Raw genomic sequence first — 14,427 nt, forward strand, 5'->3', positions numbered from 1 at the left:
AGACTTTGGGGACTCAATGGCTGTATGAAAGGGTGCAGGGTGTAGGAGGGTCTCTGGGTAATCACTGGATATGGTTCCACATGTTCACAGTTCCTTCATTGCCTGGGTGGGTCACTGAAGCAGGAACTGGCTCAGGGTGAGGACTATGTGGATCATCTGTGCAGTTCATATGGTAGTACTGGTGAGTGTTGAACCCACTGGGGACTAACACCGGAGCACTGCTTAGCTTGGAGGAGAAGGGGTAATCATACCAAGAGAGGTGACCATTCCCCCTACTTCTGTTAACAAGCGGTGATCTACCATGACCAACTTGGGTATTACCCTGGATACTCACCCTACCCTGGAGCACTGATCAGAGCTCCCAGGCCACATCCAACACACACCTCAATGAAAGTACACAGTCCACTAAGCCACAGAGGCATAATTCCAAGATAAAAGTCATCAGAGAAAAAAAAAATCAACAAGTAACTCCACAAATGCCTAAAAATAAATGTAGAAATTCAAGAAACAAAAGTAAGGAAGACACCATGACCCCCTTAAAAGAACATAAACCATTTCAATATTAGAATGTGAAGATAAGCCGGTGCCGTGGCTCAATAGGCTAATCCCCTGCCTGTGGCACCGGCACACGGGGTTCTAGCCCCAGTTGGGGCGCCGGATTCTGTCCCGGTTGCCCCTCTTCCAGGCTAGCTCTCTGCTGTGGCCAGGGAGTGCAGTGGAGGATGGCCCAAGTGCTTGGGCCCTGCACCCCATGGGAGACCAGGAGAAGCACCTGGCTCCTGGCTTCGGATCAGCGCGGTGCGCTGGCCGCGGCGGCCATTGGAGGGTGAACCAACGGCAAAGGAAGACCTTTCTCTCTGTCTCTCTCACTGTCCACTCTGCCTGTCAAAAAAAAAAAAAAAAAAAAAATGTGAAGATAGAAAGACTAATGAAATGTGGAAACACAATTCAAAAGATTAATCACAGGATTACTCAAAAGCAATCAGAAGGAAATCCAAAAACTAAAAACCATACATGACATGAATGAAAATTTCCCATGAAACTGAGATTTTAAAAATTAATCAAAATGAAATATTAGAAATGAAGAATTCAATAGATCAAATAGAAAATGCGATGGAAGGTCTTAGCAAACTTGGTGAGGCAGAAGAAAGAGTATCTGAGCTAGAAGATAATGTTTGTAGAATGTGGAGGAAACTCTGTAAAACAATGGCAAGGGCAAAGACTTCTGGAAAAGACTCCAGAAGCAGAGGCAATAAAAACCGAAATTGACAAATGGGATTACTTCAAGCTGAAAAGCTTCTGTACTGCAAAAGAAACTCATCAAAGTGAAGAGGCAACCAATAGGGTGGGAGAAAATATCTGCAAACTATGCAATTGATAAAGGGTTGATATCCAGAGTCTACAAAGAGCTTAAGAAATTCAACAATAAAACAAACAATCCAGTTGAGAAATGGGTAAAGGACTTGAACAGGCATTTTTCAAGAGAGGAAATTCAAATGGCCAACAGACACTTGAATGGCTCTCATATAGAAATCAACAAACAACAAATGCTGGAGAGAATTTAGGGGAAAAGGTACCCTAATCCACTGTTGGTGGGAATGTAAACTGGCACAGCCACTGCGGAAGACAGTATGGAGATATCTCAGAAATCTAAATATAGACCTACACTATGATCCAGCCGTCTCACTCCTGGGAATTTACCCAAACCAAAAGAAATCAGCATATGAAAGTTATTTGCAGATCAGTTCACAATAACCAAGATAGAGAATCAACCCAGATATCCATCAACTGCTGACTGGGTCAAGAAATTATGGTATATATACACTATGAAGTACTATTCAGCTGTATCTGGTGAGTTAGCAGATCAAAGTGCTCTCTCTGCCTCTCAATCTCTGTCTTTCTCTCACAAATACACAAGCACCCAGTAGGGTTGTTTACTGTCTTTGAACATTTTTTGTGGGTAAAGCTAGGACACACATAGTTTTATATATGAATAAATACATAAATTCATCCTATGTTCAACACAAATTTAAAGCTATATAATTTTAATTTATTCATTTTTTAAAAAATCTATTTATTTTAAAGCAGAGTGACAGAGGGAGAGAGAAAGAAACAAAGATATTTTCCATCTGCTGGTTCACTTCCCAAATGGCCACAATCGTCAGGGCTGGGCTAGGCCAAAGCCAAGAGCCTAGAATTCCATCTGGGTACCTACATGGATGGCAGGAGGCCCAAGTACTCTCTTCCTTTGCTTTCCCAGGCACATGAGCAGGGAGCTGGATCCAAAGCAGAGCAGCTAGGACTCAAACCAGCACTCCAACATGGGATGCTATCATTGAAGGTGGCTGCTTAGCCCACTGAGCAACAACTCCAGCCCCTCTTATTTTTGTATCCCCTTACTCTAAAAATCAAAAATCTTGAATTCTAGAGACAATAACATAATCACTGATTTGCTTTATCAGTATATGTTTAAACAACAATGCCAACATTAATAAGAACATAATTGAATATACGTAGACTTCTCTGCAATTCTGTTTAACCTCAAAATGTAACACAGTAAGGGTTTTGAGTCTTGGCTCCATTCTTTTTTTTTTTTTTTTTTTTATTTGAGAGGTATAGTTACAGTGAGAGAGATAGACAGAAAGGTCTTCCTTCTATTGGTTCACTCCTCAAATGGCCGCAGTGGCCAGAGCTGTGCCAATCCGAAGCCAGGAGCCAGGTACTTCTTCCTGGTCTCCCATGCGGGTGCAGGGGCCCAAGCACTTGGGCCATCTTCTACTGCTTTCCCAGGCCACAGCAGAGAGCTGGGTTGGAAGAGGAGCAGCCAGGACTAGAACCGGCACCCATATTGTGCCACAGCGCCGGCCCTTGCTCTATTTCTGATCCAAGCATCCTGCTGATGCGCACCCTTGGAAACAACAGGTAATGGCTCAAGTACTTGGGGCCCCTGTCACCCAAGTGGGATATATGGATTAAGTTCCAGGCTTCTGGCTTCTACTTGACCCAGTCCTGGTTGTTGGGTGCATTTAGGAAATGAACCACTGAATTGGAGTTCACTCTCTCTACCTCTTTCTTCCTCTCAAATAAAAAAAATGAACAAAAATTTCTACAGATTTTCACATTAGGGATGTACGGCCACATGGTTTTAATTTACACTGACTTGGAGTATTTTTGTGCTCAAGATACTACCTAAATACACAATTAAGTTTATTTCATTTTGAAATTTATTTTGCTCTTAAAAATTCTTTTGATCCAACTGTTTCTTGATTATATCAATCATTGATATTGACCCTAATGCAAAATCCATAAAAGTGTATTTGGTTAAATCGAGCATCTATCTCTTTAACATTTACACTGCGTTCTCCTTTTCAACAAATTATATTTTTGTCTATTAGTTTTTGGTAATCTATGTTTTTAAAAAAAGTTCATTCATTCACCCATTATGGTAAATACTCCTGTCTGTACATTTTTTTATTCATTTAAATATCTGGAATATCACTCTAGCATTCAATCAATGTTTAACTATTTAAAAAAATAATATTAATATAAGCACTATCAAAGGGAATAAAATACTTACTTGGATCATTTAGGTCTGATGAGCTTGTTTTCCTTTCTTTCAAGCTTGTGATTTTGGGTATTTTTGTCCCAGGTAAAATGATTTTTCCATTAGTCTGTAAATAATTATGTCTACTATCATCACGATTCACAATAATATCAATAGGAACTTTTTCCACATTGTTGCCATAAAACTTCTTAGTTGTTAGTCCTGTGTTTTGTAGCTTCTGTCCTCCAGAATTCTGATGAATTGATGTTCTTAATAATGGTCCAGTAGATTCATTCAAAGTTATAGCTTGTCTGCAAGATTTTTGCAAATCATTACGAAAAAGAATACCACAACTCTGACATTTGGTCTGATTTTCTTTTTCCTTTCCACATTTTGGACAACATTCACGCTGTTCAGAAACCTTAAATTCCAAAAGAACAGAAGAAATAAAAAGATTTTAGCATCAAAGAACCTCCTCAAAAGTCTCAAAATTAAGTCTACCTCTTTCCCCATCATTTGCCACTATGGCTTCTATGAGATCCTGGATAAAGTTCTGTTCCTTGGGATTTACTCTCACAAGCCTGGAAAGAACTTTTTGAAGATCATCTACTCCTGCAGTCAGAAACAGTAAAGCCGCTGCCTACAATGCCAGCATCCCAGTGGGTGCTGGTTAGAGAACGGGTTGCTCCACTTCCAATCCAGCTCCCTGCTGGTGTGCCTGGGAAGGCAGCGAGAGGATGGCCCAAGTGCTTTGGCCCCTGCACCCATGTGGAGATCTTAAAGAAGCTCCTAACTCCTTGTGGCCATATGGGGAGGAAATTGGTGAATGGAAGATCTCTCTGTCTCTTCCTCTCACTGTATAACTCTTTCAGATAAGTAAATAAATCTTAAGAAAAAAAAAGAATCTGAGCAGATAATCAGGCTGGGTATTACCTGGCTTCAATATTTTGTTGTCTATAAAAACACAGGATATATTTAAGTGAAAAAAATTCATGGAAAGCTCCATGTATTTCCTTTTATAAAAATGACACTAAAATAGTGAAAGCACGCCTCCAAATTAAAATACACGAAGAGATATATCCTGAGCTATTAACGGATGTCTTCAATCAGCTAAGAAACACATATTCTGGAATTGTTTACAAGAATTAGTTACAAAATATACATCAGCTGAACTGAATAAGGTATTAAATGCTGCATGACAAAAACTAGAAAGATTTTTATCAATTTTGTGGTCTAAAAGCTAGAATACTGATACTGTTAAATTAGTTTTAGTAAAGTATAAATTTTCATTAAAAACTTACATTAAGCATAATTTCTTTTGGAAACAAAAATTGATTTAAATAATTTTATTCCTTTGGGTCAGCAGAAAACTTTCACATAATATAATAAGTACAAATCATTACCATCTGCAATTTTCTACAAATAAATAATAACCAACTATACTTGGTAAGAAGGAGCCTGTCTCTGATGAGACACCAGTGAGACAATGTCACTGGACCCAGTTACCTGAGCTATCATCTGCTGCTTCCCAGGATTTTCACTGATGGGAAACTGGAATCTAGGAGCAGGAGCCTGGACTCAAACACAGGTTCTCTGATATGTGGTATGGGTATCTTAATTCATAGGTCAAATGTCTACCACACTAAAGATTTTTAATTCTGCATCATGTGTGTGATGCAGCAGTGAAAGATGTTGCTTAGGACACCAACATCCCATACTGCATTGTCTGAATTCAAGTTCTGCTTTGCTTCCAATTGCAGTTTCCTGCTAATGTGCATTCTGGGAGGAAACAAGTGATGGCTCAAGTAGTTGGCTGCCTACCGCCTACAGGGGAGACCTAGACTGAGATCTAGACTTCTGGCTTCAGCCTGGTATAGCCCAGGCTGTTGTGAGCACTGGGGAAGTGAACCAATGGAGGCAAGACCTTGATCGGCCTCTTTGCCTTTCAAATAAAGAAATAAAAAATTTTACTAAGTTTTAATTCTATTAAATTCAAATACCTTGTTTTCTTACAAGTAGTAAATAGTTTGGAATGTCACAGACTACATATGGAAAGAAAAATAACTTGTTCATGAATTGAAAATAACACAGAGACTGGCTACAATTCTTTATCGCTACTTTGAAGAAAATAATAACAACTGGCATAAAAGAATAAATGAAGGAAGATTTATTTTAGGTATTAAAAAAAATTCAGGGGCCAGCTTTGTGGTACAGCAAATTAAGCCGCATTTTGTGACACCAGAATCTCATATGAACATCGGTTTGAGTACTAGTTGCTCCAATACAGCTGAATAAGACAGCAGAAAAAGGTCCAAGTACCACCCACATGGGAGACCAAGATGGATTTCCTGGCACCTGGCTTTGGGCTGGCCTACTACCAGCCATTATAGCCATTTGGGGAGTGAACCAGATGATGGAAGCTCTAACTTTGCCTTTCAAATAAATATTTAAAAAAAAATTTTTGTGGAGAACAATATTGTGTTTCAGAATGATCCTTCACCTCAGCCAGGTAGTGGGGAAAGACAATAATGACTTGAACCAAGCTTAGGCTGGCAAGTGGGAGACTAATCACTGTCAGAGAAGGGAGTTACAAACATGCAAAGTGGGAAAAGCTAAGAAAATAGTCACTGTGTTGTGGTGTTGGACTAGAATTAAGAGTTGTCAAAGTAAACTCAAGGATTTTAACACATACATGTATTAAATATTCATACACATACAGACAAATACAGACACACACACACACACACACACACACACACAAAGACACATATTTCTTAGCTTTGTCCATAGGAGGGCCTAGATACAATGATATCTACTATCAATCAGTGTAACTAGTACCTGAATAACTTCCCTTCGTCCTTGGAAAAATGTTTGACTTTAGTGCTGAAACTGAAAATATCAGTATAGATCATCATGTTATACCAAAAAGTAGGAGGAGGCAAGATGGCAGAATAGGAAGGGAGCACATTGATAGTCCGGGGAGAGACAGTTTAATAAAAGTGGAGATACTGCAGGTTCAAGGAAGAGTACGGGAAGAAACAGCAGAAGAAACTCTTCCGGAACGAGTGATTCACAGTGGACCTGCGTGGAGAGCATGGGAGCCCACAGTTCGGGACACCAGCGGCAGACTCAACACACCAGCGCTGGGAACGCGAGGTGAGCCGAACCTCAATAGCCCGAGACACCGGCAGGCAAGCAGAAAGAGGAGACTAGAGGGAACGACCCCCGGGGGGGGGGGGGGGAGTTCACTGGGCTAACAAGAAGAGAGAGAGAGAGAAAAAAAAAAGTGACTGGTACGGACACGGGTTTCTCTCTCTCCGCTCACCTCTCAAGGGCGAGCAAGACAAAGGGCAGGCGCCATCTTGGACATATGTCATAAGCAGAGCGACCGCAGGTCTGCACCGGCCCTGAGCCTAGCAGAAAAACCTGACTCTGGACGGGGCGAATTAACAGGAGATTAGGACCTAGTAAATTTGTGGTGCTACTGAACTGAGACTGTGAAAAAAGAGACGGTGGGGGAGAGAACTCACGGAATTCACCTGAGTACTCTCCAGAGACGTTACAATTCCGTAACTTTGGCAACCCAGTGGGAGACTGCAGGAGAATTTGAGCCCACTCTGAGGGCAGAACAGATTCCCTGTGTGGTCCTTGGGAAAGAGCTTCTGATCTTTGGCTCCTGTGGGTATATCATTTGCCTGCTAACTACCTCCAACTTCGTTCAGCTGTGTAGAATTACTTCCCTTTTGAATCAAAAAAAAAAAGAGAGAGAGAGAGAGAGGTTTACCACGCCTAACCTGGGAGTGTCACCTTTGGCACACCAAACAGAGCTCTCAGGCCACACCCATCTCAAGCCTCTAAGGCTCCATCAAAAACAGACAGTCCACTTAATCTAGAGTCATAGTATAACAAGAAAAAGCACCACAGTGAAGAAACCAAATATCTCCAATATGCCAAATAACAAACGCAAAAACCAAGGTAATAAAAACAAGGAAGTCACCATGACGCCCCCAAATGAAAAAGACACCCCAATTCAAGATTATGAAGATGATGAGATAGAAGAAATGCAAGAAGCAGATCTCAAAAAATTGATAAGAACATTAAGAAGTTCTCAAAAACAAATTCTTCAACTACAGAAATCCTTAATGGACAAGATAGAAAATCTCTCTTGTGAAAATGAAATATTAAGAAGGAATCAAAATGAAACGAAACAACTAGTACAACAGGAAACTGTGACAGTGATGAGAAATCATAATGAAGAATTCAATAGATCAAATGAAAAACACAATAGAGAGCCTTACAAACAGAATGGATGAAGCAGAAGAGAGAATATCGGACTTAGAAGACAGAGAACAGGAAAGGATACAGTCAGACCAAAGAAAAGAAGAGGAAATTAAAAATATAAAACATATTGTCAGGAATCTTCAGGATACTATTAAAAAACCCAACTTTCGGGTTCTAGGAGTTCCTGAAGGCATGGAGAGGGAGAAAGGATTAGAAGGCCTTTTTAGTGAGATATTAGCAGAAAATTTCCCAGGTTTGGAGAAGGACAGAGACATCCTAGTACAGGAAGCTCACAGAACCCCTAATAAACACGACCAAAAGAGATCCTCACCATGACACGTTGTAATTAAACTCTCCACAGTGAAACATAAAGAAAAGATCCTAAAATGTGCAAGACAGAAACGTCAGATTACTCTCAGAGGATATCCAATCACACTCACAGCTTACTTCTCATCAGAAACCCTACAAGCTAGGAGGGAATGGTGAGGTATAGCCCAGGTACTAAGAGAGAACAACTGCCAGCCCAGAATAGTATATCCTACAAAGCTCTCATTTGTGAATGAAGGTGAAATAAAGACATTTCATAGCAAACAGAAATTGAAAGAATTTGTCGCCACTCGTCCAGCCCTGCAAAAGATGCTTAAAGATGTGTTACACACAGAAACATGGTCATCAATATGAAAGAAGGTAAAGGAAGGAAACCTCACAGCAAAAGATCACAGGGAATTCAAAGCATATATTAGAACTTATCTTTGGCAAATGGCAGGACAAAGTTACCACTTATCATTAGTCACATTGAACGTTAACGACCTCAACTGTCCAGTTAAAAGACACAGATTGGCTGACTGGGTTAAGGAACAAAACCCATCTATTTGCTGCTTACAAGAAACACATCTTTCCAACAAAGATGAATACAGACTAAAAGTGAAAGGCTGGAAAAAGATATACCATGCCAACAGAAATGCAAAAAGAGCGGGTGTAGCCATCTTAATATCGGACGACATAAACTTTACCACAAAAACTGTTAAGAGAGACAAAGAGGGACACTATATAATGATTAAGGGATCAATACAACAAGAAGATATAACAATTATCAATGTATATGCACCTAACTACAGGGCACCAGTTTATCTAAAAAATTTGTTAACGGACTTAAAGGGAGACTTAGACCCCAATACAATAGTACTGGGGGACTTCAATAATCCACTCTCAGAAATAGACAGATCAATAGGACAGATCAACAAGGATACAGTAGATTTAAACGACACTATAGCCCAAATGGATCTAACAGATATATACAGAACTTTCAATCCTACAGCTAAAGATTTTACATTCTTCTCAGCAGTACATGGAACCTTCTCTAGGATTGACCACATACTAGGCCATAAAGCAAGTCTCAGCAAATTCAAAAGAATGAGAATCATACCATGCAGCTTCTCAGACCATAAAGGAATGAAGTTGGAAATTAGCAACTCAGGAATCCCTAGAGCATATGCAAACACATGGAGATTGAACAACATGCTCCTGAATGAACAATGGGTCATAGAAGAAATTAAAAGAGAAATGAAAAATTTTCTGGAAGTAAATGAGGATAACAGCACTACATACCAAAACTTATGGGACGCAGCAAAAGCAGTGTTAAGAGGAAAGTTTATATCAATAGGTGCCTACATCAAGAAATTGGAAAGGCACCAAATAGATGAGCTTTCAATTCACCTCAAGGATCTAGAAAACCTACAGCAAACCAGACCCAAATCTAGTAGGAGAAGAGAAATAATTAAAATCAGAGAACAAAACAACAGGATTGAATCCAAAAAAAAAAAAAAAAAACATTACAAAAAATCAGCCAAGCGAGAAGCTGGTTTTTTGAAAAAATAAACAAAATTGACACATCATTGGCCCAACTAACTAAAAAAAGAAAAGACCCAAATCAATAAAATCAGAGATGAAAAAGGAAATGTAACAACAGACACCACAGAAATAAAAAGAATCATCAGAAATTACTACAAGGACTCGTATGCCAGCAAACAGGGAAATCTATCAGAAATGGATGGATTCCTGGACACATGCAACCTACCTAAATTGAACCAGGAAGACATAGAAAACCTAAACAGACCCATAACTGAGACAGAAATTGAAACAGTAATAAAGGCCCTCCCAACAAAGAAAAGCCCAGGACCAGATGGATTCACTGCTGAATTCTACCAGACATTTAAAGAAGAACTGACTCCAATTCTTCTCAAACTATTCAGAACAATTGAAAAAGAGGGAGTCCTCCCAAATTCTTTCTATGAAGCCAGCATCACCTTAATTCCTAAGCCGGAAAAAGGTGCAGCATTGAAAGAGAATTACAGACCAATATCCCTGATGAACACAGATGCAAAATCCTCAATAAAATTCTGGCCAACAGAATGCAACAACACATCAGAAAGATCATCCACCCAGACCAAGTGGGATTTATCCCTGGTATGCAGGGATGGTTTAATGTGCGCAAAACAATCAATGTGATACACCACATTAACAGACTGCAGAAGAAAAACCATATGATTATCTCAATAGACACCGAGAAAGCATTTGATAAAATACAACACCCGTTCATGATGAAAACTCTAAGCAAACTGGGTTTGGAAGGAACATTCCTCAATACAATCAAAGCAATCTATGAAAAACCCACAGCCAACATCCTATTGAATGGGGAAAAGTTGGAAGCATTTCCACTGAGATCTGGTACCAGACAGGGATGCCCACTCTCACCACTGCTATTCAATATAATTCTGGAAGTTTTAGCCAGAGCTATTAGGCAAGAAAAAGAAATTAAAGGGATACAAATTGGGAAGGAAGAACTCAAACTATCCCTCTTTGCAGATGATATGATTCTTTATTTAGGGGATCCAAAGAACTCTACTAAGAGACTACTGGAACTCATAGAAGATTTTGGCAAAGTAGCAGGGTATAAAATCAATGCACAAAAATCAACAGCCTTTGTATACACAGACAATGCCATGGCTGAGGAAGAACTTCTAAGATCAATCCCATTCACAATAGCTACAAAAACAATCAAATACCTTGGAATAAACTTAACCAAGGACGTTAAAGATCTCTACGATGAAAATTACAAAACCTTAAAGAAAGAAATAGAAGAGGATACCAAGAAATGGAAAAATCTTCCATGCTCATGGATTGGAAGAATCAATATCATCAAAATGTCTATTCTCCCAAAAGCAATTTATACATTCAATGCAATACCAATCAAGATACCGAAGACCTTCTTCTCAGATCTGGAAAAAATGGTGCTGAAATTTATATGGAGACACAGGAGACCTCGAATAGCTAAAGCAATCTTGTACAACAAAAACGAAGCTGGAGGCATCACAATACCAGATTTCAGGACATACTACAGGGCAGTTGTAATCAAAACAGCATGGTACTGGTACAGAAACAGATGGATAGACCAACGGAACAGAATTGAAACACCAGAAATCAATCCAAACATCTACAGCCAACTCATATTTGATCAAGGATCCAAAATCAATCCCTGGAGTAAGGACAGTCTATTCAATAAATGGTGCTGGGAAAATTGGATTTCCACGTGCAGAATCATGAAGCAAGACCCCTATCTTTCACCTTACACAAAAATCCACTCAACATGGATTAAAGACATAAATCTACGACCTGACACCATCAAATTATTAGACAGCATTGGAAAAACCCTGCAAGATATAGGTACCGGCCAGGACTTCTTGGAAAACACCCCAGAAGCACAGGCAGTCAAAGCCAAAATTAACATTTGGGATTGCATCAAATTGAAAAGTTTCTGTACTGCAAAAGAAACAGTCAGGAAAGTGAAGAGACAACCGACAGAATGGGAAAATATATTTGCAAACTATGGAACTGATAAAGGGTTGATAACCAGAATCTACAAAGAAGTAAAGAAACTCCACAACATCAAAACAAACAACCCACTTAAGAGATGGGCCAAGGACCTCAATAGACATTTTTCAAAAGAGGAAATCCAAATGGCCAACAGACACATGAAAAAATGTTCAAGATCACTAGCAACCAGGGAAATGCAAATCAAAACCACAATGAGGTTTCACCCCACCCCAGTTAGAATGGCTCACATTCAGAAATCTACCAACAACAGATGCTGGAGAGGATGTGGGGGAAAAGGGACACTGGAGATTCCTCAGAAACCTGAATATAACCCTACCATTGAACCCAGCCATCCCAATCCTTGGAATTTACCCAATGGAAATTAAATTGGCCAACAAAAAAGCTGTCTGTACATTAATGTTTATTGCAGCTCAATTTACAATAGCTAAGACCTGGAATCAACCCAAATGCCCATCAACAGTAGACTGGATAAAGAAATTATGGAACATGTACTCTATAGAATACTATACAGCAGTCAAAAACAACGAAACCCAGTCATTTGCAACAAGATGGAGGAATTTGGAACACATCACGCTGAGTGAATTAAGCCAGTCCCAAAGGGACAAATATCGTATGTTCTCCCTGACTGGCAACAACTAACTGAGCACCAAAGGGGAAACTTGTTGAAGTGAAATGGACACTGTGAGAAACAGTGACTTGATCAGCTCTTGTCCTGACGGTTGATGTACAATGTAATACTTTATCCATTTTAATATTTTTTTTTTTTGTTCTAGTACCATTGGTTGAACTCTGTAATTAACACACAATTGTTCTTAGGTGTTTAAATTTTAACTGAAAAGTGATCCCTGTTAGGAATTTGGAAAACATTATGTTGAGTGAAATAAGCCAATCCTAATGGGACAAATACCACTTGTTCTCCTTGATAGGTGACAACTAACTGAGCACCAAAAAGGAAACCTGTTAAAGTGAAATGAACACTAGGAGAAACGGTGACTTGATCAGCCCTCACCCTGACTGTTGATAAGCAGCTTAATATGTTATCCCTCTTAGTATTTTTTTTGTTTGTTCTACTTAATATGTTTGGTTGAATACTGTAATCAATACATAATTATTCTTAAGTGCTGAAACTTAACTGAAAAGTGATCGCTGTTAATTATAAGAGTGGGAATAAGAGAGGGAAGAGATGTGCAATTCGGGACATGCTCAAGCTGACTTGCCTCAAACGGTGGAGTTAGAAACATACCAGGGGATTCCAATTCAATCCCATCAAGGTGGCATGTACCAATGCCATCTCACTAGTCCCAGTGATCAATTTCTGTTCACAATTCATCGTAATGAAAGGACTAAGAACCAAAGGGATCACATAAACAAGACTAGTGTCTGCAAATACTGGCTGATAGAATAAAAAAGGGAGAGAATGATCCAACATGGGAAGTGAGATACACAGCAGGCCCATAGAATGGCAGATGTCCTAAACAGCACTCTGGCCTCAGAATCAGCCCTTAAGGCATGCGGATCTGGCTGAAAAACCCATGAGACTATTTCAGGCATGGAAAGCCAAGACACTCTGGGGGGAAAAAAAAAAACCTAAATGAAAGATCTCCATGAGTGAGATCCCAGTGGAAAGAATGGGTCATCAAAGAAGGAGGTACCTTTCTCTGAAGGGAGGAGAGAACTTCCACTTTGACCATGGCCTTGTCTAAATATGATCAGAGTCGGTGAACTCAGGGGGCTTCCATAGCCTTGGCAGCTCATGACAAGAGCTTAGGGTGATTACTGATGCCATAAACAAGAGTGTCAATTTGTTAAGTCAACAACAGGAGTCACTGTGCACTTACTCCTCATGTAGGATCTTTGTCCTTAGTATGCTGTACATTGAGATTTAATGCTATAACTAGTACTCAAACAGTATTTTTCACTTTATGTTTCTGTGTGGGAGCAAACTGTTGAAATCCTTACTTAATGTATGCTAAACTGATCTTCTGTATATAAAGAGAATCAAAAATGAATCTTGATGTGAATGGAAGGGGAGAGGGAGTGGGAAAGGGGAGGGTTGCGGGTTGGAGGGACGTTATGGGGGGGAAGCCATTGTAATCCATATTCTGTACTTTGGAAATTTATATTCATTAAATAAAAGTTAAAAAAAAAAGTGTTCAGGGGGTGGTGCTGTGGCAAAGAAGCTTAAGCCTCCACTTCAGTGTTGGCATCCCACACAGTCACTGGTTCGAGTCTCCATTGCTTTACTTCCTATACAGCTCCCTGCTAACATGCCTGGGAAGGCAGGGAAGATAGCCAAAGTGCTTGGGCCCCTGCACTGATAAGGGAGACCCAGAAGAAGCTCCTGGCTATTGGATTCAGCCTAGCTCAGCCCCAGCTTTTGCAGCCATTTGGGGAGTGAACCAGCAGATGGAAGATGTCTCTCTTTCTCCTTCTCTGTATCTCTGCCTTTTAAATAATAAATAAATCTTAAAAAAATGTTCAAAGAATGATGTGGTTATATCAAAAAGAGATGCCAAACTGAAAGGACATCCATGTTAGTTGACTAAGTCTAGGACAATCAAAATAAGTAATGTGTCAAAATAAGTAATGACAGTTATTTTTGAGTAAAGTATGAATCCATGTTTAAAATATTAATGAATAAGTAAAGTGATAAGAAAAGTTCTGCCTTATAAGTTTTATCAATAAATGAATATAGAAATTCTATTAAC

At 39.5% G+C, this 14,427-nt stretch overlaps 1 protein-coding gene across 11 annotated transcripts in view; it reads right to left on the reverse strand.

Annotated features, from left to right (window-relative positions):
- SENP6 (SUMO specific peptidase 6) overlaps positions 1 to 14,427 on the reverse strand; it is a 140,046-nt gene that overhangs the window by 39,499 nt on the left and 86,120 nt on the right. For all 11 annotated transcript variants that reach the window (XM_070073879.1, XM_070073877.1, XM_070073878.1 and 8 more), the window contains one exon: positions 3,578 to 3,965. In XM_070073879.1, the coding sequence (XP_069929980.1) occupies positions 3,578 to 3,965 (388 nt within the window). The remainder of the gene's footprint in view (positions 1 to 3,577; positions 3,966 to 14,427) is intronic.

The sequence above is a fragment of the Oryctolagus cuniculus genome, chromosome 5 (assembly GCF_964237555.1).
Source record: "Oryctolagus cuniculus chromosome 5, mOryCun1.1, whole genome shotgun sequence".
In the NCBI taxonomy this organism is placed as follows: Eukaryota; Metazoa; Chordata; class Mammalia; order Lagomorpha; family Leporidae; genus Oryctolagus; species Oryctolagus cuniculus.